The sequence below is a fragment of the Thunnus maccoyii genome, chromosome 17 (assembly GCF_910596095.1).
Source record: "Thunnus maccoyii chromosome 17, fThuMac1.1, whole genome shotgun sequence".
NCBI lineage: Eukaryota > Metazoa > Chordata > Actinopteri > Scombriformes > Scombridae > Thunnus > Thunnus maccoyii.
Genome location: NC_056549.1, coordinates 8929190 through 8951082, shown reverse-complemented (window position 1 = coordinate 8951082; position 21893 = coordinate 8929190). Strand labels below are relative to the sequence as shown.

The following is a 21893-nucleotide window of genomic DNA, read 5'->3' as shown; positions in this document are numbered from 1 at the left end:
GAAAGAGACCATTCTGGGATTTAGTTGTGCCATACAAGTAGAATGAGAGAGTATCCTGGATTTTCCCCAGCTGAACACTAAGCTGTGGTGGCTACGCTAAGATGTCTCAAGCTTCCAGTATAGAAATAAGAAGATAACTTGGCATGGTGTGGTACAGCACAAATCTTTGACCCAGAATTGCTAGTGTCTGACCCAAAATAGATTTAACTAGGCACATGTTTCTGTACAAACTCTTCCCTCAGATAGCTTGACAGGGCATGCCAGCACACAAAACTAATATGTAAAAGACAAAGAATGTTTTGTAGGATCACTCATCAGAGCACAGCAGAGTATAAACTTTCATTTGTAGGAGGGGGGAATGGTTTTCTAAAATGAAAAAGAGTGATTGCTCAAATCCCATGGCTCTTTTATTTTCAAAAAGCTTCACTTAAGTATTTACAGTTTGTGCAAAAACATTTAAAGGTTTCAAGGACTTTACATTGTAAGTTCAACCTCAAGGCACATACATGGAACAACATCAACATTTCATCATGAGAACAGAAATTTAACTTTGGTTCCTAAGAAACATCTTGGTGTGGATGGCTAAACGTAACACTGTGGTGTCTTGATGAGAAGCCAGGATGGCAAAGTATCCCAAAATAGCCATTTTACATGCACTGTAAATTTCCAGCCTACTTTCCCTAAACCTTCTGTAAGCTCAACCACCGCTGGGTGATTGCTTGAGAAAATATTTTTAAAAGTCCAAAAACTGGTAAGTTCATGAAGAAAATGAAAGGCTATGAAGCTAAATACAGTACATGCAAAAATCCTTGAATGTATGTTACTGGCTAATAGATATTTGCAGTGAAGGATTTGCCTACAAGAGGAAAAGAATGGGGTAAAAAAAAAAAAAAAGAAAAAGAAAAGATGACTTTCAATGTATTCAGTTTGTGTTTTGTCTGCATTGACCTCTCAGTGATTAAACATAATTATTTCAATGCGAATCAATGAGCTTTAAGGAAAATTACTTCTCGGCACCCTGAAACGGTAATAAACCGACGCTAGCAGTCTGTCTAAGTCTGTGATACGTTTTGTGTAATACCATCGGTCACGGTCTTCTTTCATCAAGCAAGTAGAAAATTAAGAGTAATTTACGCTGCATAACAACCACCAAAGCTCCTTCCCAGTCTGGTTGAATCAAGCAAGGTCTGGCACTATGGATGAACAGTCTCTTGTTAGCTACTGTATGTCATGCTTAGTGTTGCTTCTCCTGTTAATACTGTTATTGTTGCTGCCGTGGCTGCAGAGATGTGCTTTCTGTTCAGCATTCTTGTTGCCGTCTCTTTATGTCTCATATTTTTTTCTTCTCTCTTTCTTCCTCCCACTTAACTCCCTCTCTCTCTCTCTCTCTCTCACTAATCATTCAGTCCTGCATAAAAGGTAAGGCAAATATCTGTCTCCGTTACACATTCACAGACAGGGGAGATACTATATGTTGCAATAGTTTGACCTGACTTCTTTGATCAGCGTGTGATTTAAAATAGGGCTTTCATCTATAACAAAAAAAAAGAATCCAAACAATATCAGATGTAAATGTTCAAGTGTTTCTACGTGGGATTATGGTCAGCTGGTGCAGCATGTAGCAAACCACACATGATGAACTGTTGGTTAGGTGCTCAATCAGTTAAGCTTCATGATTGTTAAGCAGGGCAGATCAAAGCGCAGGTCAGGGCAACCTGGTGCGTCTCGATGGACGGTGTGTATTCGGGTGTGCTGATATGTGGATATTAGTAGAAAAAGATTGAAATAAAAAGTGGAGATGCTTTGATAACCACAGAAGATTTCAGTATTTATAAACCCAACGTGAAAAAAAAAATCCATCTAAACAAGTCACATAATGAAGTACCGAGTCTTAAAATCTTATTTTGCTTAAAAGATGTGTATTTCATCCGCCAAGGGAGGGAGATCACTTCAGTCATTACATTTTGTTGCAATACAAATTAATTCATTTTTTTAATTTAGTTTGAGTTTTTTCACTTGAAGGAACAGTTTGACGTTTTGGGACAGCTTAATCGCTTTCTTGATGAGAGTTAGATGAGAAGACTGATGCTACTCTTGTGTATGTACAATAAAAATTCAGCTACAGCCAGCACAGTTAGTCCAGCTCAGCACAGGGGCAAACAGCTAGCCTCGCTCTGTCCAAGGGTAACAAAATCCGCTTAGGCTAAGCTAAACTAACCATCTGCTGGCGGTAGCTTCATACTTAGCAAAGAAACATGAGAGTGGTTTTTGATCTTCTCATCTAACTCTTGGCAAAAGAGTGAATCACCTGATTCCCCAAAATGCTAAAGTATTCCTTTAAATATTTTCTTGATAACATTTTGTCTTTTCAAGATATTGCCACTTTTTTCTAAAATAATGTTAAACAAATGAAACTCCAACAAACTGGTCTTGTTCGGCTGGAAAAAAAACATTTAAATTATCTTATTAGCAACAAGATTTTAAGACATGACACTAAATGACATGTTAGGACAGATGATTTCATACATTCATTGTGTTTGTCAATGTTTAAAATGTTGTCTTGGTTGGAAGTCTGCGCATCGTGCACATTAAATTAAAGTAGTCTGAGCTATTGCTGGAATTACAGTAAGTGCAGCTTCTTTGACGTACTCCGACTGCAGAGGTAAACCCTCTCAGAGATAATCTCGACACTCTGGAATAACTGGAGTACAAGCCCTTAAAAATGTTTTTTTTTTCTACATGTTCGGCCTAATTTGTGTTGACTCTCTACAGTGTATGTTCAAGCAGCTAAATCTGTGCGCCTCACAAAGAGTTAACAGACTCTCTCTCTCCCAGCGTGAGCTTCATGCAGCCAAGTGAAAATAAGGTCTACATATTTTTCTCCCTTTTTTGGTCGAGGATTATGAGGAGAGGGGACGAGGGGGGAGTGGGGGTGGAGAGGAGGGGTCGGCAGTGGGAATTCTTTAAGCTTGGCCCCTCAAAATAAAATCTTGTCAAATCAAATAAAGTCTTCTTAAGAAGTGCATAATGAAGTCCTCTCACTGGCACCTCACATGCAAAGAGCTGCCACCACAGTCCATGAGCTGAAGGGCAGGAAAACTGCTTTAATTGGGCCCATGCAGGGATCAGACGTGTAGAGATAGGGAGACAGACGGGCAGAGAGGAGGAAGATAGGGAGAGAATCATCATCGCAGAAACTAATGTTGTAAAGTGAGCAGGTGTATTGTTCAGGTGAGCAAACCATAAATGAAGAAGACGGCCTCATAAAGGATAAATGATGAGACGCGTGACGAGCCGCTCAGTCACAACTGCACACGGTTCATTGTGAGGATCATGGGCGGAGTGCGATCTTTTTGTTGTAATTTCCTAATTTATCAGAAAGCCTAATGACTGCTGGGATGGGGTTGAAATGATGAAATAAGAAAATTCATCATGCTCTCTTACACACACACACACACACAGACACACACACACACACACACACACACACAGAGGAACAGGGGGCTTTCCACCATGATAGACCACAATGGTGAAAATCCCTATCATTTAGCCACCAAACACAGAAAACACTGTTAGTTTTAAATGCTTCCACATCATTAAGTAGCTCGATGAGCAGTAATACTCTAAACAATGCTGTTTGAGCATGAGTAATGTCGTCTGGGTAATGGACTCCGGGGGAATGGTAGAGGTAAAGTGATCTATGCAGCTTTCATTCTTTCTCTTTCTCCGTCTGTCTGTCTTGCCCTCCGTTCCTCTGTCCCACACTCTGCTATGCTGAGGGAAACTGCCCCCTTGTGGCCTCCCTCGCCAAAACAGGGAAAACATGGGGGGAAAGAAGCAGAACAAATTAGGGAATTTCTTCAAAAGATTCTGCAGCGTCTCAGCACATTCATGCCCCTCATTACGGACAATAATCCTTTGTTGCTTTTTAAGCTCATGTTATTAATTGCACCTAGACATGTTGCTCCTCACTGAAGAAACTGAAGAAACTAAAATGCTGAAAATGGCATGTCCTGTTTTAGAGTTTTCCACAAACATCTCTTGACTAAGCCCACCTTTATTCCACTGCAAACCAATAGAACAAAGATGCTTTTAGTGTTAAAGCACTTTTGGGAAATCTCAGTCCAGGCTGTTCAACACCACTGATGACATTCTCCCTACACAATCTTCCACTATCCCTTACATGTGAGTACCACCTATACTCATTTCCTGCCTTGCTTCCATTAATAAGAAAGTGCACTTCAACTCTTTTTTTTTTTACAACATGCCTCCAATGAACCAGTGCTACATTTCCACAGCGCTCTAATCATCAGTGTTTGTGTTTCCCCTGTGCTGTGTTATCTTTACGACTGTTCCGTTGTACTAGGGTTTGCAGTGTTTCAAAGCGCAAAAAAAAGGCCATATTTTTGCTTCTGTGGTTAACAAAGGATCCCAGCCCTCGAAGCGCCCAACGTTTCCGAGGCTGAAAGCGTTCGTCAGAAGCTACACCCAGGGTGCCGTGATTGTACAAATCCATGTTCATGTACAGTACTGACCATTAAAACAACTTTCAAAACCCTGCTGGTTATAAAAAAAGAAACACTTGTATCTCTTTTTCTAAGAATAAAAAAGATAGCAGAGAATCCCACATTATTATCCACAGTATAAATTACATCGTAGACAGAACTTGGAAATATATATAGTACAGTTATATTTGACTAGAATTTTTTATGTTTTTTTTTGTTGTCTACACAAATGGTGTATGTGTGTGTATTTTATGCATGTATTGTTAAGTGTTTCTGGTGTGTATGTGTGTGTGTGTCTGTGTGTTTGTGTGAATGTGGGGGTATTATTTGCTGCTGCATCACGTGTGGCAGAACTCTGTACTGGGCACGTTGCTGCTCTTGCAGTAGGCTATGCTGTTGTTACTGAGGTGACAGTCTCTAAATCCAATTCCCCCATTGGGCGTGTAGATGGGCTGAATGCGGAAATCTCCCTTGAGCAGCTGCTCATTGTTCAGCGCCACTATCTGGAAACTGGTTTCAGTCATCTCCAGAATGGAGTTATCTTTCTTGGTTCCAGCCTCACAGTAGTCATCTTTTCTCCTGCCCCGGTTGTATTTCCACTTGGTCGAAGATGACCTGCTCTTCCTGTGCATGTGCCAGCAGAACAGGCTGAGTAGCGTTACCAAGATGATAAGTACCGCTCCACCTATGATGCCGGCCATTAGCAGCGTGGAGTTGATGCTCTCCTGAGGCGCTTGCGCTGAACCAGGAGACTTAGTAGGCAAAGCTGACTTGGTCCTGGCCTCAGAGCATATAGTATCCTCTCCGGGCCTGTAGGAGTTAAGGGTGTCCAGCACATGCACACAGATCCGGTACACAGACCGGGGCTCCAGGTTGGTGAGGCTGATATGCCGTCGGTCCCCACTCACCGTCCGCTCCCGCATTCCTTCGTTTATTTGGCTTTGGCCCCTTTTGACCCAAGTGACCTTGTAGGCTGTGACGGTGAAATAGGAAGCCCAGCTCACCTCGATACTAGTGGAGTTGACCACAGGGAAGGAGATCTGAAGGGGGTCCTCATAAGGAGGCAGGGGACCAGGAGGATTGTTATGGATTGGGGGTAAGGGAGGGGAGGGTGAATCAAAGTAGTAAGGAATGGATGTGGTTATGAGGGTGGAAATTATAGTGGTGATAGGGGTGGTGGTGGGTGGGGGAGGAGGCGTAGAGCGGAGGGTGGGCCACGGCGGCACGTCAGCATCAACCGGGCACTCGATAATATCCAACGTGAGCTCTCTGATTGCCATACCACGCACCTTGTCTGGACTCTGGCACACAAACCCTCGGGCATTGATGGAGGAAGGCAACGACTTGAGCCACACCACCACCCATTTCACAGCACAGTCACATCGCCAGGGGTTATTTCGCACCATGAGATGCTTTAGGCTCGACAGGCTGTCGAAAACACCCTGTGTAAGAGTCTGAAGCTGGTTGCTGGAGATATCCAGTCTTTCCAGCCTGTTTAGGTCAGCAAAGGCCGCCACAGGGATCTGGTTGATCTGGTTCTCCTGCAGGCTGAGTTTGACCAGTGACTGGCTGGGTAAGAGGGGAGGGGGAAAGGTGAGTGAATTGCGGGCCAGGGCCAGCTCACGGAGGGTGGCCAGGTCCTGGAAGGTCCCTGGTGCAATGCCCTCATCCGTCAGCAGGTTCCCGTCCAGCAGGAGGCGCTGCAGGCGTGTCACATTCTGAAAGGCCTCCTCTGCAATGACAGCAATGCGGTTCTCATCCAACCGCAGCTCTTTCAGGTCCTCAGGAAGGCCAATGGGAACACTGCTTAAGTGGTTCTTGGTGAGGAAGAGGAGTTTGAGGCTCACTGCCTCCCTAAAGGCCCCTTCCTCCACCCCCACTGTGGAGATAGAGTTATCATCAAGGTGCAGCTCCTCTAATCGAGTCAGCTGGGCCAGGGCTGCCCTGGAGATCGTTTGGATATTGTTCTCCTGGAGATGCAGTACCCTGGTGTTTTTGGGCAGATTGATGGGAAACTCATCCAGCTGGTTGCCATAGAGAAAAACAGTCTCCACGGAGGCCAGATTGTGAAGTTCCACAGGGAAGCCAGCATTGTTGATCTGGTTGTTATGTAGGTAGAGGACCTTGAAGCCCTCCTGTATCCCCAGAGGCACTGATGTCAGGCTGCGTTCATTGCAGTACACAAACGGTTTGTCACAGCGACACTCTTCTGGGCAAGAGGCACCCGGGCTGAATTGCATTTGGAGGCTTAGGATGACAGTCAACCAAAATTGCAAGAAAGAAGCCCAATCTTTATTCCAAGGTCCAGCCAGAAACTCCATAGTGGAAAAACAAAACAGGAAAAGGGAAACCAACAATAAAAAAGAACTGGGAGGGAATAAAAGCAAATATGAAAATCAGAAAGGCAATGACGTATATATCCACCAAAAACCAAACCCAATAAAGTCCACCTAGGAGAGTTTGGTTATGATGTAGTTAGCTGGGAAAAGAGCAGGAAAACGTGGGAGTAATCCTGTAAATGCTAGTCCTCAGCTGAAGAGCGATGGTCTCATTAGTGGTGGCCAGTCCTCTGACTGACTCCATCCATGCTGAGACATCAGACCATAGCAGGACTCTTCACTCGTTGCTCCATGCAGAGCTCAGCCAGGGCCAATTTGAAGCCACGCAGTAGAGAGCCACCGCAGGCTCCACTCGCCTGTCCGTCACACACTGCTGGTCCCCGACCGGGGCAGAGTCCAAGGGGGGTGACATTTGGATCCAGAGACCTGTGGGAAAACAAAGAAATACTAGATTAGTATTTTCAGGGGTGGCCTGTTCTCAGAAAAAGGGGCCTCTCTTTTCCCTCTTTTCCTCTGTCTCTTTATTTGACATATAAACACACACATACCAACTGTCTGTCTTTCATGCTCACTTTTTCCTTTGCTTCCAAACAGAAAGACAGAGTCACAAACATATCGTTTCACTGCTGATGTTAAATTATGCACTGACTGTTTGGGCAAAAAAAGAGTCAAACCATCTGATAAATATTCAGAACAGCTCTTGCACATCCGGTTTCACAGACATAAAGAAGGCTTTTATCCCTTCCGCTCTATCAAAGGAGGGAATAGAGAACTGCAAGGACACACACTCATGGATTCACAGAGGTTCTAAGCAACATCAATGTTGTTAGGTTGAAAACATGCAAAAAAAAAAAAGAGATAGGGTTAATACAGACACCAGCTCTTTTTGTGCCAACATGGATGCACAAGATATTTCCTGGAAGAAGAAGAAAAAAAAAATACAGAACAGAAAAGTCACAACTGCCTTTTTTCTGTCTGCTTGAGCAGGCACTGTGGGCAGAGGCTCACGAGTAAACACACAAGTGCAGCTTACAGTAAACAGAGGCGATGTTTTGCCGGTGGCCTAAGGAGGAGTTCGTTATTACGTGTAGGCCTGAACACACCATCATCAAACTGAAGATTTAAGGCTCTGAAGAATGGAATTACAGGTGGAGAGAAAACAAAGGAGGAAAGAGAGAGAGAGGGAGATAGTCGAGGAATAGAGACCCTGCATATCAGCTCCTCCTCTCGCTAGAGTGACATACACAAGCTGTCAGATGAAATGGGATTGGAAAATAATTTAGTCCCCTCACCTGCAATAAATGATCAATACAGGCTGTTTTTCAGCATGGAGAGGTTTGTAGTAAAGCACAAGGCCATTGGATTACTATAGACCCCTAGAGCCATTATTCTAAGTTTTATGACCCATCAAACATTTTTTTCCCCCCTCTTCCCTCATATGATTAAAAGATACTGGTTGTCATCGCTAGCTCTCAGCTTAAATGAAGCTCCACCTTAAGTCAACGTTGGACACATTGTATTGACACACAATATTGGGAACGATGGGCTGAATGTTAAGCACAGAAACGGCCATGAGCGTGGATTAAGGTGTTCTCTGGTGTCCTGCAGGGATTGTCAAGGAACAGGAGTAGCCAGTTGGCCACATGATTCAGAAAATAATTGGAATTCTTGCTGTTTTGGCTATTTCCCTTTTAACTACATTTCCGATTTGTGATGTTTTGTAGCCATGGCAGGGAACCATATTTTGTAAAGAAAAGAAACAAAGATACTAAAATTTAAAAAAAAAAAAGAAAGAAAAGGAAATCCATTTATTTGCCTTTGCAGCCCTGCTTCTTTAAATTCACTATGCTGTTTGTTGACGAGATGGAGCCTGCATGGGGTCTTTGTGGCAGAAATGGAGAAACAATCCTTTGACACACATCTGTGATCTACTTTTCTAAATTGAAAGAGCTAAATTTAATCAAATAAGCTTCGGGGGGAATAAGCAACCACATGAGGCGATAAAATGTGCTGCCACAGCAGCAGAATCAACAGCAGAAGGCAGCAGCATCAAGATTATTATAGCTGCATAAATAAAATGTCACCAAGAATCCAAATAATAACCTCAAAAAGAGGCATGGTATCAAGCTGGTGTCTACTGGATGATACCAACCGTGATAGACGGCGGACATGGGTAGATCAAGGCGTAGAAGTTACCAAAAAAAAAAGACTTTTCTTTTTCTTTCCGTTTTTATTTAATTTCCAGCCGAGGGAGCACAGTTTCTCACCACCAGATGAACGGTGGTGATATGTGGCCAGGACAATCCGATTAGAACTGGATTTACCGACAGAAACGCAATTAAAAGTTTAAAATGGATAGGGTATTTAGGGGGTAAGAGGCGGATCAGGTACACTTCAAAGCCTGCCCAGTGAGGGGTGTTCATTTGAATGAATTATTTCAAAGGGGAATTGAAAACCGTGCAGTGCATTGAGAGTGAAAGCCCCTCCAAAAAGAAAAAAAAAAAAGTCAGGTTTTCTCCGGGGTGAAAAATGTGAAGCAGTGCGCTTTGTAGTGCAGTAATCCTTAACTCGATGAAATATCTAATTAACCTACAAATAAATTGGCCAACAATTTTAATTAATCTTTGAAAGTCACAATGAATTGGCCACTTAATGTCAGTTTATCACTACATTTCCTCGCAGGATGCTTGGGGCTATATTTGGAAACATAAATTGAAGAGCTGTTTTTATCTTTGTGGCTTGGTTAAGATAAGGTTCATAGAACGTAAATTGCTTTCCGGGTTTAATTTGAAATACAACTTAGGCCTGTAATTGTTCTACTACATTTCTCTCCAACTATGTCCTGGGTTATTGAGGAACACTGTACCTTTGATGAGCCTTTATCCATTACAAACCACGCTATCGCGTTCAACTTTTCCCCGCTGTTTATGGCTCTGTCCTTCATGCGGTCCTGCTGTATGACCGTGCGTAAAGGTCCGTTTGGTAACGCTGGTGCGAGTCGGTTCCGATCAGCAGCGTGAACCCGGTGAGTCTACTGAGCAGCATATTATCCTGCACGGGTCCCCAGATTGTGGCTGCGCGTCAGTCCGCACCGCTGTCCGCACTTTTCTGTCTTTTTTTTTCTTCTTTTCCAGCTCCCCCGCGCTTCCCAACGGAGCTTCGCTTTAACTCAACACCGTCTGCAGTGCATGAGGACCGAAGAAAGCGGCGGCAGGGTGATCGCAGCGCCCACTTCTCCCCTTTCTCTCAGCCTGAGCGGTGAGGACGCACTCGCCGAAGTGCCCGCTGCCTGATCCGCCACGGGCCATGACGGCCAGCTGCGTCCGTCCGGTGCGCTGTTTAGTGGGGAGCTCAAACTTGCCTTTGGTGTCTACGCAGCTCAGACCCGGACTCCCTGGGAGTTGTTTTCTTAGATGGATTCAGTTGATAGTGCGACGTGTGTGCTCTGCTCACCTCTCTCTCTCTCTCTCTCTCTCTCTCTCTCTCTCTCTCTCTCTCTCTCTCTCTCTCTCTCTCTCTCTTTGCTCCAGTCCCTCCTCCCCTCCTCAGAATAAAGAATGCATCTCCTCCAGCAGCTCCGTGATGGCTTTAAGCCACAGATCCTCCCTGCTGCCCTCACACTGCAGAAAATAGTTTGTCTCTCAACACACTTTATCCCTACATGCTATTTGCCTGGCCTACCTTACCTCGCGACGATGCCTGAGCTCTCATTTGCATTTTAATCAGAAAATCCAATCCGTCTCGAAGTCACATTCTCAATGAAAAATCACCACAGGCCAGATTCTTTTAATATTCCTAGAGTTAGTTACTCTGTGACTACATCCTCTGGGGTCACAAAACGTCCCTGAGGGATCATATTAGCTGGCTTTGTTGGAATATTTGTAGGCCCACTGTATCCTTGAAGCCAGATATTTTTTTTTTTTAGGACCACTACAGCCTTTTTTTGTCGGAAGGGTTTTTTCTTAATTACAGCTGGATAATTAGCCCCGAGTGAAAAGCACAGTCTCATCTGTAGCCTACTTCCCGTACTTTCTTCTAGTGATTGGAAGCATTTAGACACACGCTGACAGCTAAAGTAATTTCATCTGACTACATTGCTCCTTTGCACTAAGACTGATTCAGCAGTGCAACGCTGCTCTGCCCACACTCTGCGTCGCTCACGCGCACACATCCGCTGGCGCGCACGGACACCTTTGCCTTCTCCACTGGCTCTCCGCGCGCGCACACTCTCATACTTGTACCCAACTATTACACACACACACACACACACACACGCATTCACTTACAGCAGATTACCATTAAACTACTTTGTGGTGTCTTGCTGATGTGTGTGCAGGCTACTCTTTCTGCCCCCTCTCTCACACACGCACACACATACACGCACACAAATACACACACACACTTATATTGCCGTTTAAAGTCGAACTGAAATTAAAATTATTCTTGCTAAGACAGGGTTGACCCATATATATCCTTAAAGTTTGTTCTTATTTATTAAATGTTTATTTATATAGGGACAAGTAAGCCTGCCTATGCCTGTCTCTATGAGCATTTAAAGGCCTTCTTCCTTGACCTTTCACTAAGGAAGCAAGAACATTTTTTATTTAGAGTTTTATTAAGTGCCAGTAAACTGAGATTTTAGACACTTCTATATAGTAAATAAGGAGTGATTCACACACTGCCAAAGTCTGTTACGAGCCAGACTAGCTTCCACATTCCTAGTGGAATAAAACTCAACAGAGACCCCCAAATGTTGAATGAAAGGGGCAGACGGCTTAAAGGTACCCTGTGGAGTTTTACACCACTAGTAGCACTATGGAGTAATGTTGTGTTTGTATGGCACGCATGAGGTGATGCGCCGACAAATGCGAACGGGCAAATGCACCAAAAAAAGAAGTTGTGAAGAAGAAGAAGACTGCTAGCAAGCAAATACAGTAGAAGACAATGCATGAGTTAAAATATTTTTTTTTAAAAATCGACTTTGCTAAGTAGCTATAAAATATGATGTTCTCCTAAGATGTTGACAGCACATCTCCAAGCACTTAGAGACTGAAAGAGTTTTATCCTCTTTTGAAAAATGGAGAAATGGCTGCAGAATCATTATAGTTTCTGTTTCCTTACACAAACAGTGAGGGGGATTGAAATTTCAGTTTGACAGTACAAACACTAAAACTGTCATGTTGTGTGTTTCCTATGTTAGTTTACAGCCAAAACCGGGGTCAGAAAGGCACACGGGAGTCACAAGATCCCCACAGGTCAACAGGTGCACGTTTGCCTTTGATCTTTGCCTTCAGTTGCCAAATAGTATTAATGTAGCAGTTTGACTTTTGGTGACCCCCTTCACCATATATAACTCACGAAAACTTTCCAAACAAATTATACGGCCTCCCGTTCGAATCGCCTGTGTCATTTTGTCCATTCGGGCCGTCCATTGAAGTCCTCTAATACGTCAGCTCTCCACCGATGATTTGGTTGTTCTCAGTGTTTGCCTTTCATGTTTAATTTCGGCTGTCACGTCCCAGAGATGGACGGCAGCGCAAGGCCCAGTCCACAACGTTTAATTCCTTCATAAATCAAGCTTCTGTGCACGGCATGAATTATTGATTGAATGAATTTAGAGGAAACAGCCTATTTTTATTTTCTCCTTGATGGACATGTTTTGCAGTAGTGCGCTGTGTTCCCGCTCGGTACAGCATTATGGAATGTCTCTTTCTGGCACGCAAATGAGGATAAAATGACAAGACACTTAAATGTGTGAAAGAAGGGCCTATAGGCGAATATACCAAAAGACGGTGTGTTAATTTGTTCACTGTTGTCAGGCGAAATAACTGCAAATACTGACTGCAGATCAGAAAATGACATTAAAAATCTAAAGTAGGATGAATTGAGTTGATTTTAAACTTCTGTAAGTGTTACATACACTGTCTATATTGCAAAAATGCAGAGAAATATTTGAGTCAACACCCACTCTTTAAGCTCACAGTGGAAATTCCCCTTCTCCGCCTTGCCCAGAAACCTTCCCAGAGTTTTGGTGTGGCATATTTACTCTGCACGCTTGTGTACCTTGATAAAACTGCAGATACACATGACCCCAAAGCACATCAAAGCCTGCTCTGTCCATCTGCTCCTGTTCAGGCCCCAAACAGTGTTAAAGGAGGGTAGAGTAGGAAAAAAAAAAAGTCCACTCAGATATGTAGATATGTTTATCCCTTGGTTATATTCACTCCAGTCCCAAGAGACATCATTAGCTTATCACATTTCTCCCTGCATGAATTTACATCTGGACACTGTAAGGCACTTCAAAGGTGCCAGCAACATTAGTGTTTCGAAAATCTCCCCGCAAGTATTGGCAAGATCTTTGAAAGAACTAACTGTGGGAAACCACAGTAATATTGCAAATCGCTGAAGCCGTGATATAATCACACCTCGTCGCTCGAGATTTCACTGGCTTAAAGAAAAATATGCTGATTATGTTTAGAGTGGGCGATCAATGCCTTCATTAATTTCTAAGGCAATGTAATTATGTTTACCCCCGTCGATTATCAATCTACATGCATCTAATGTCACAGTATGGTTCCCAGAAGAGAACGATGCATTTTCACAGCAGAGGGAAAACTAGTCAGCTAACAACACTGTATATTTTACTCAAGGAGTGAGTTGAGAGCAGGCGAGGGAGTCAGAGGATTGCACCAACTCGCAAGCCCCTCTAGACCAAAAAAATTCCTTTTTTTCTTCTTCTACTTCGCATTTGGATTTTTCTTTCTTCATTGCTCTGTCTTCAGTGAGTGCAAACACATCAAGACTGACGGACTGAGAAATACTCTACTGTACAGCTGCACACTCAGTGCTCACACAGCAAACGCTAAATAAATTGTGAGACGACATGGTATCTCCCAGATGATGTCGCCCTGTAATTAGGTGGCAGAGTTAGTGTAAACAACATTTACCTCCCCTCCTTCTACCCTTTTTCAACTCAAATAAACTGACCTCTGACTGTCCTGTAAGATGACTCAATACAGCGATTCATCTGAGCCTTCCTTGAGTCATGTGGTGTTTTATATGTGGTATTTCGAAAGTGTAAAAGATTGCGAGGCTTAAAGTTGCTTTTTATAAGAGGAGTATGTCGAGCTGTCAAAAGGCGAGCGATGCTCAATCGGGGTCATTTCATGAGTGAGAGGCAGAGGCAGCGCGTTCTCACACGAGCATGTGAATTATACGGGAGGGAAAGTGAATGCAGGGTCCTGACTGAATGCTGCCCTGTGCTAATGCCAGGCTGTAAAAACACTGACTTGACAACAAGCAAGCCCCTGTAGTTCTGCTGAGGGAGGGATGAGGGGGAGAGAGAGAAGCAGAGAGAGAAGTAGAGAGAGCTGGAGAGGTGGAAACATGGAGGAGGAGGGTGAGGGGGGGGGGGGGGGGGGGGGTGGAAGAAAAGGAGATAGAGAGGTTTGAAATCACTCAACAGAGGACATGAATGAAGGATTGTGGATGACTGCTGTTTTTGACATGTGGCTGCCATGTCATCCTTGTCCTCTTAAGATTTAATACCTCAGACAACTGCTTAGCAACGTATAAGTAGCGGCTATTTTGTGCTGACACATGCTGCTCTCTGCTATGAAAAATAATATACCTTAAACAATCAATCCACATCAGCCTGTGATGTTGAGTGCATCTCTGGCAGGGCATCATGGTTTGTGCTCCTCATTCAGTTATGCCTTATTTTCTGAAAAATACATCTTTGAAAAACTCACAAGGTTCTCTGAAGATATATCCAGAATCCTCAAAGACTCTTATAACCATCAGGATGAAAAAAAACGTCAGGTCTGTTACACCATAAATAAGATTTTTAACTTGTTTTTCTGAGTTTGCAACTTTATTTGCTAATCCAGGTATCCAGATACACAAGCAAAATATTAGTGTGTCATTTTGTTTGAAAATATAAAATGTTGGAGAGACACAATCATATCATTTTTATTCTTTTTGGTTCACATTCTGCAAATCGAGGAAGGCGACGAGTCATTTTTGGCCACTTCAATAAAGATAAATAAAAACTCAGCGAAATTTGAAAAAACCCAGGAGGTCATTTAACAACACTTACTGCTGTTCTGGTATTTTCTGGTATTTTCACAATTCTCAAAGACTCTTTTAATTATCTAAATGAATAAATAAACATTTCTGTCTGCTGCACACTAAAAAGATGTTTAACCTGTTTCTCAAGCCTTTTTCTTAATCCAAACAAAGATGGGAGCCAGAAATGACATATCTCCTTGTTCAATTTGTACAATGTGAACCACAAAATGAAAAAAATTTATTATATTTCTTTCTAATATTTTACAAAAAGAGAAAGGGCATATCAAGACATGTTATATCTGGCTACGTGAGTTAGGAAATACAGATGAAATTTAGAAATGCGTTTTAAAAAAAAATGTTTATATTGTGCAACAAGTGGAATATTTTTTCAGCCAGATGGTTATAAGAGTCCGATAATTCTGGAAATACTTTCAGAACAGCTGTTGTGAAATTAACTTCTGGATATTTCAAATATGGGTGTTGTCCAATTTTTTTTTTTTTTTTTTTTTGAAATCCAATGTAATTATGCAAAAGATTAGAAAGAAGCGTCTAATTTTTCATTCTGCTGCGTTATCTCCAAAACCTGTTTAATTAGCAGTGATGTTTTATAGCTGAACATTTTTTTCGGCGTAATCTTCACTGAAGCTTTTCATCATGTTGTCATCCAGAAGAACAAGATACAACGCAAGGCTGGAAAAAATATGAGATTCTTCATCTGTGGTTGTTTTTAGAATCGAAAGCCCTAGGAGTTTGAGATCAGAGAAAGCCCTGAATTTCACCTTATTTGGAGAAAACACGTCGCTAAACAAGATTCTCTTATCATTTTATACAAGATTTTCCCGCACCAAAGTAAGAATGACACTTATTTTAAAAAAAACAAACAAAAAAAAACAGTGCAGTTCAGGAGGAAAGTGAAAGGACCTGAGAGACAGCAACTTACAAGAGATCATCAGAGAAAGAACAGAAGAGGAGAAAAATAGACAAATGCCAGGAAGGAGCAGGTCTTGGGGTCATGCGAAAGATGGGCCTGATCCCACCTCCAATCCCTGCAGCTTTTCTTTTGTTTGAAGTCACATCTGGGCTAAATTTCCCCTCCTGAGCTGAGCAAAGAGGAAGTCTTCTGGGTGGGTGGACGGGGGCTCAGGGTTGCTCCTGCCTCCCAGGCTAAACTGTACAAATACTGTAGATCCATGAGTCACTAAACTCAGAGGCTGAACAAACCCAGAGCCCAGACCCTGATTCAGTGCTCAGCATGGTCGGTCAATGATGACAAATGGAATGAAACAGATGCCCTATCAGTCATTCAGAGACACATGTGAGCGAAGGTATGTTGTCCATCTATGGACTGGTAAGGGTGAGACAATAATAGGTGTAACTATAAATCAAAAAGTAGTTTAAAAAAATGTTATGCCGTCATATTTATTATATTGTAATAACCCTCTTTATCTCTTTAATATTTGCTTTGCTTTCTCTGCCATTTACTCATTAGCAAAACAAACACTGTGGAGTTATTTAATTACAAAGGTCATGATAGTCTTAAACAACACACGTTATTCTGGTGACCAGTAAAACGTTAATATCTGCTTCTCAATAAGCTCGAGGCCACTTTGTTCAAACCAGTAAACTAGTAAAAACACTAGTTTTACAGTAAAGATGCAAAATTATTTTGACATATAGGAATATTTGAGAGAAGTAGTATTTAAGAATAAATAATTATCAAGAGTGTACATATAATTTGTGTGGAACTCCATTGAAAGCAGGCTTTTATTCGAGTGTTAAAATGAAAATGGTTTGAAAACTTATCTAGAAGAATCTTTAGTTGCACAGCTGAGAAGTGGTGATAGCGGACTCTAAAATGTTGAGGAGGAAACAGATGGTGTGAGCTGTGTGATTTTGGGAGGAGTGGAAAGTGATTTTCTTTTGTATTCTCATACAACAAAAAGTTTAAGAATAAGGCGTTTTTCCACAAAACGGCTCGACAAAATCCTTAAATATCCCAGTGCACACATTTGTTGTCTCGTTTTGATGTGTTTAAGTTTGCTGAAAAGCCCCGGGAAAAAAAAGGTAAGGTGCACTATTTAATTAGTATTTACTGTGATTTTATTGTGATTTACACATTTTGTTGGAGACAATGACAGCTCTGGTTTATTTGACTTTGTGGTGTCCATAGGGGAATTAATTCATTCATTGTATATCACGTAAATTGAGCATTCTGATTATTTTAGGCCTTTTTAATTGCTCTTATATTGATACATGCCTGATTGATTGAGGAAATATTAAACATTTCTCATCTCTTTCGATTGTTTGTTTTCTAAGAAAATTCAGCAATGATTAAATTAAAAGTTTCAGTGCGGGTTTGGAGCATTTTCATCCATTCAATCAACAAACCAACCGATCAAACAAGCTGTTTTTATAGAATTTCTCATATGAAACAGTGCTTTACGGTTCACAGGTGGAGACAAACGAGAGAAACAGATGTTAAAGGCAGATTAATTTGTTAAAACACAGACGTATGAATAAAATATTTAAAAGAAAGCTTAAAAAAACTCAATTACTCATTCTCAATGCATTAAAGAATAATGTGTATGATGTATGTGATCATGTAAACGCTACCCTGAGAAAGTCATTTCTAATACTCCACTGTTCTGTCTGACCAGCACCTTGACCTGATCAGTCTCTTACAGCTGTGGACAGCTGTTTGAAGGCTTTGCCTGCGCTTAAGCGACAATCTGTGTTTATCTTCGGCTTTCCCCTCGAACTAATTAACTAAGCCCCAAACCACCAAACACCACAGTCCCATGAACCTTTTCTCTCTGACAGCCTCTCCCCCGCAGCTGATTTATTATTGCACAATTTTAAATTAGTGCAGAGTGGAGAATGTCTCACAACAGTTTACACTCACATGACCTGAGACGCTCATTAATTACTATATTTTAATTAGAGATAATTACAATATGGAACATATAATGTAGTTTCATATAGACAGATAGAATTCCAAACCCTGTGAATTTACTTTACACCGAATAAAATAAAGAGGAGATAATTATTGTTATCATCATCGTTATTATTATCATCATCGTTTTTTAATTTGTCGAGCTAGATTATCCAAAACAGACGCACAGACACACACACGCTCAGGGGATGAAGCAAGGAGGTTGTTCTTCATTTTCGCTCTGCCTCTATACTCCTGTGTCTTCACTTTCAAATTAAATGCTGGGTATTGTGTTTGCCAATCTGTATTCCTGTTGGAAAGTTTTAATTGCCTCAAGTCAGCTGGGAAGCAAAGAGACATTTAAACAGCTTGCAGTATGGCTGAAATCATACATTGTAGGGGATGTTTGAAAGGGCTGTATTATCTATTTTAGCCCCCCCTCCCTTGTCTTTCAGTTTGAAAAATCCCCTAATGCGTGAGGCGGGAATCTGGATAAATCCAGATTACATCAGAAGCCAGGTGAAACAGCTCACAAAACGGACGGCTAAAAATATAATTATAGTGTCAGACATCGCTAAGCTACAGCGTTTAATCCTTTGCCATACTGATGCTATTGCTTGTCTCTTCCTATCAAGTGTCATAATTTAATATTCTTATCCCGTGCCTTAATATACACATCTTTCCTCTGGTTAATTCATCATCATCAACATTTTTTTCAGGTTATTTATACAAGTAACAATCAGCCGCACAGTATTAGCCTTGGCAAGCTTGACTGTAACTTAATGCTTTATGGTATTAAAGCCTGGCAAGAGTGCGTTTGCTGTTATTTTGGAATATTGCTCACAAGTTGAAATAAAACTCCTCATAACAACTTGCCCCGGAGACACACAGATGCAGATGAGACTCCTGGATTTTTTTTCCCCCCATCACGTGTTGACAGCACTAGTACTTTATCTGTTGTTTACAAGATCCTCCAGTGCTGCTCACCATGTCGTGAAAAACATAAATGAGATTTCGCTAAATAGCATTTTTGCCCCATATGGTTTTGCTGAGGCAGTAGCCCCTTTAAAACAATCTGCGGTTCCATCTGGTCACTGTGGTTTTTGCCCCCTCGCCAGTTTGTCCTCCCCCCCCCCCCACCCCACCCCACCCGCCCCCTTAGCTTTCACTTACTGCCTCAGCAGCCGCCCCAGTTTGGAAATAGTCTCACAAAACATCCTAAGGGTGTCTCTAGGTGGACGCCTACATGAGAATTACTGCTCCTCTCAGCGTGCTTCAGGGAAGCCTGATGAATCAGAGCGCCTTGTTCAGCCTTTATTAGCCTCGTCTTTGCGTCCCATGAAGAAGGAGAACAAAGAGGCTCAGAGGACGAGAGCCAGCGTAAGAGGAAGAGGAAGAGGAGAGGAAAGAAGAGTCGAGGGGCTGAGTTTGGTGTGAGCAATAATGTAAGGCGTATTGATTCGAGGGGATCTGTTTTCATTGCTCATCCCTCACAGAGCAGCGGATCGCTCTTCCTCTCTCGCTCAGGTGGCATGGGGCCCAACCCTGGCGCCTGCCACCCTGCCCAGATTAATTGAAGCATGCTGTTGTAAATGAATCACATATGGCTAATATCTCCCTACTTTCCCCTCTCCAGCGCATGAAAGCATCACCTATCCCCGTTTGTTTTCTAATTTGGGAACAGACGACTTCACACATGCCTGGCTCTGTCCTCATGTTTTTTTTTTTTTCCTTTCTTTCAAGGAAGTACTGCTCTGCACACAAAAAAAAGAGAGGGGAAGAAGAAAGTTTAAAGGTAGCCAAGGTCATCGGTTTGAGTTCACTGTAAAATTCATGACTTCCCCTTTTGGTTTTTCATTTGTCTTTCTCCGCAGTCCACCCTCTCTGCTTTTAACTTGGCACAAAGCAGATTAATTGCGCTGTCTTACAAAAGGTAGGAATCAGCCAGTGCACCTGTCCCTGATGCCACCTAGCATTAAGATGAATGCGTCATAGCTTTGGTCTTGATTAGTTATTTATAAGACCCGCTGCCCAGAATAACAGCACTAAAAGAAGGGGACAGAGTGAGCGGCCGCTAACTGTGTTTTTGGCACTAATGCCCACAAGGAAGTGATGTGAAAGAGTGATAAATGTTGACCGAAGTGACATTAATATACAAAATACAAATATACAAATACAATATCCTGCCAGGCAGGTGGATCCGGTTGATCCACATCACGAATAGTCAGAGCAGTGAGAGAAGCATGCATGAGGAGGATTTATCACTTTTGCAACTCTTGTAACCCTTTTCTGACACGTCGGATGTTTTGTTACACAGAACATCTGAGAAGTCGTCCTTGTTTGAAAAAGGGCAGGCACTTTCAAAAAATACTTGGCAGGTGACTGGTTGAACCGTCTGTCTATCACCGTCTTACCTTTGCAAGGAAGCTGGATTTGTGAGATCACAAGAGAATCCTCATAAGACGATTGGTCCAAACCACCGAACACAGGCGCATAACTTGAAGCCTAACAAGATGGATTCTTGCGTGATCTTGTTTGATGTTGTGATCTCGTGAATCCAGCTGCCCCGCAAAGTAAACCCTTTCCTGGCATTTCTTTGATCCTTGAATTTAAAACATCTGCAAAAGGTCTATGAAAACATACTGATATAATTTCAACAAATATACAATGGAATGACATCAGGTTTTATCATATTTGCAAAAAATCTTTGTATCAAATGGCAATATTCAGTCTTGGTTTGAGTCAGTCAGTACAGTACCACCTTTACCATTAATGGACATTGTGGATTGGTTGTGCAAGTTATTATGAGGTCATCAGACTTTTTTTGAGGTATTCATTTACTTTCTGTTCAGTAAGTCCTTTAAAATTAAACAAAGTCAAAATAAAGAGAGCAATCTTTTTGTCGTGAACTTCCTCGAAGGGAGCCGCCTGAAAAGGTATGAAAACCATAATACACCCTTGGGATTTTTGGGGCCTATTACACTTCAATTGAGTTGCTAGACGTGGCTCAATCAGGGTGAATTAAATACAACTAATATTATTAAAATGTACTCCGCCACTATCAGTAGAGAGGACCATCAACGGGAGGCTGGCATGGGCTTTGTCTCGCTCGTGAGATCATTTTATTCTTTGAATGAGATTTTCGAGCTCTGCAACACAGGAGGCGTTAACAGGCTATGAGCTAATATTCTGAACTGACTCAAGATGTCTGATGGCTAACGAGAACGCGGCCTTTTCACAAAGCCACAGTGCCCCGTTGTTCCCCTCTTATCATCCGACAGATCAGGGTGTATTCACTAACTTGGCAGAGCCTCTGATTGCATGGTTAGAAATTCAAGTGGTAGATGTATCAGGTTTGATATGAATATTATGCGGTTTGCCCATGGGGACAATTCCATTTGTAAGACCTGCCCCCTTCTTTGTCTGAACTCTTTTGGATTTGTCACTTTGCATTTTCTTTAAGACGTAAAGCTTTTAGACAATCGTAATAATGGAAAGCATGCTTTGGTGGTGACACCGCTAGGATCTATATCAAAGCCATCTGGAAAATAAAAGTCCCCGCTGTCTTTAAAAGCATGTTCGTGCTCTTTAAACCCCCTTTCTTAAATTTCCACATAACATCCTGCATTGAGGGGGCAAGTAAATCAGTTCATGCATAGGTTCTGTGCGATTACACATCAAACACTTTGAGGATGATGATACGTTAAATTTAGACGCTGTAAACTAAACCCTTGTCTATCATTGCGGTTGTGTTCATCCCCGAACGCCCTCACATTTCCTGATCTATGTACAAAAACAGATGTTAACAACACGTTCCTTTATGAGTCTCCATACATTCTCATATGCAGTGGCCTCATATTTAAAATGCGAGCATCCTGTTTTTTATTAAATACAATCTTGATGTATGTAATTCTTATGTTAAATGCAATGTTTGGGCTCCCAGCGTGCACTGCCCACATCCATTTGTCACGGCGAGCCACTTGTTCGACCCACCGTTGTGATTAATTGTGTGGTTCTGCGTAGATTTACAGTGATAGTGCCTGCTGT

The 21893-nt window shown here is 42.1% G+C and overlaps 1 protein-coding gene across 3 annotated transcripts in view; it reads right to left on the bottom strand.

Moving 5' to 3' along the window:
• Positions 1–389: 389 nt before the first annotated feature.
• flrt2 (fibronectin leucine rich transmembrane protein 2) overlaps positions 390–21893 on the bottom strand; it is a 40504-nt gene continuing 19000 nt past the window's right edge. Inside the window, exons 1-2 of one of the 3 annotated variants that reach the window (XM_042391398.1) lie at positions 13832–13887; positions 390–7270 (exon numbers count right to left, since the gene is read on the bottom strand). In XM_042391398.1, coding sequence (XP_042247332.1) covers positions 4844–6826 — 1983 coding nt within the window. In that variant the 5' untranslated portion in view covers positions 6827–7270; positions 13832–13887 and the 3' untranslated portion in view covers positions 390–4843. Of the gene's footprint in view, positions 7271–9710; positions 10299–13831; positions 13888–21893 lie in introns of those variants that run through there. The other 2 variants (XM_042391396.1, XM_042391397.1) reach the window with 2 other exon arrangements.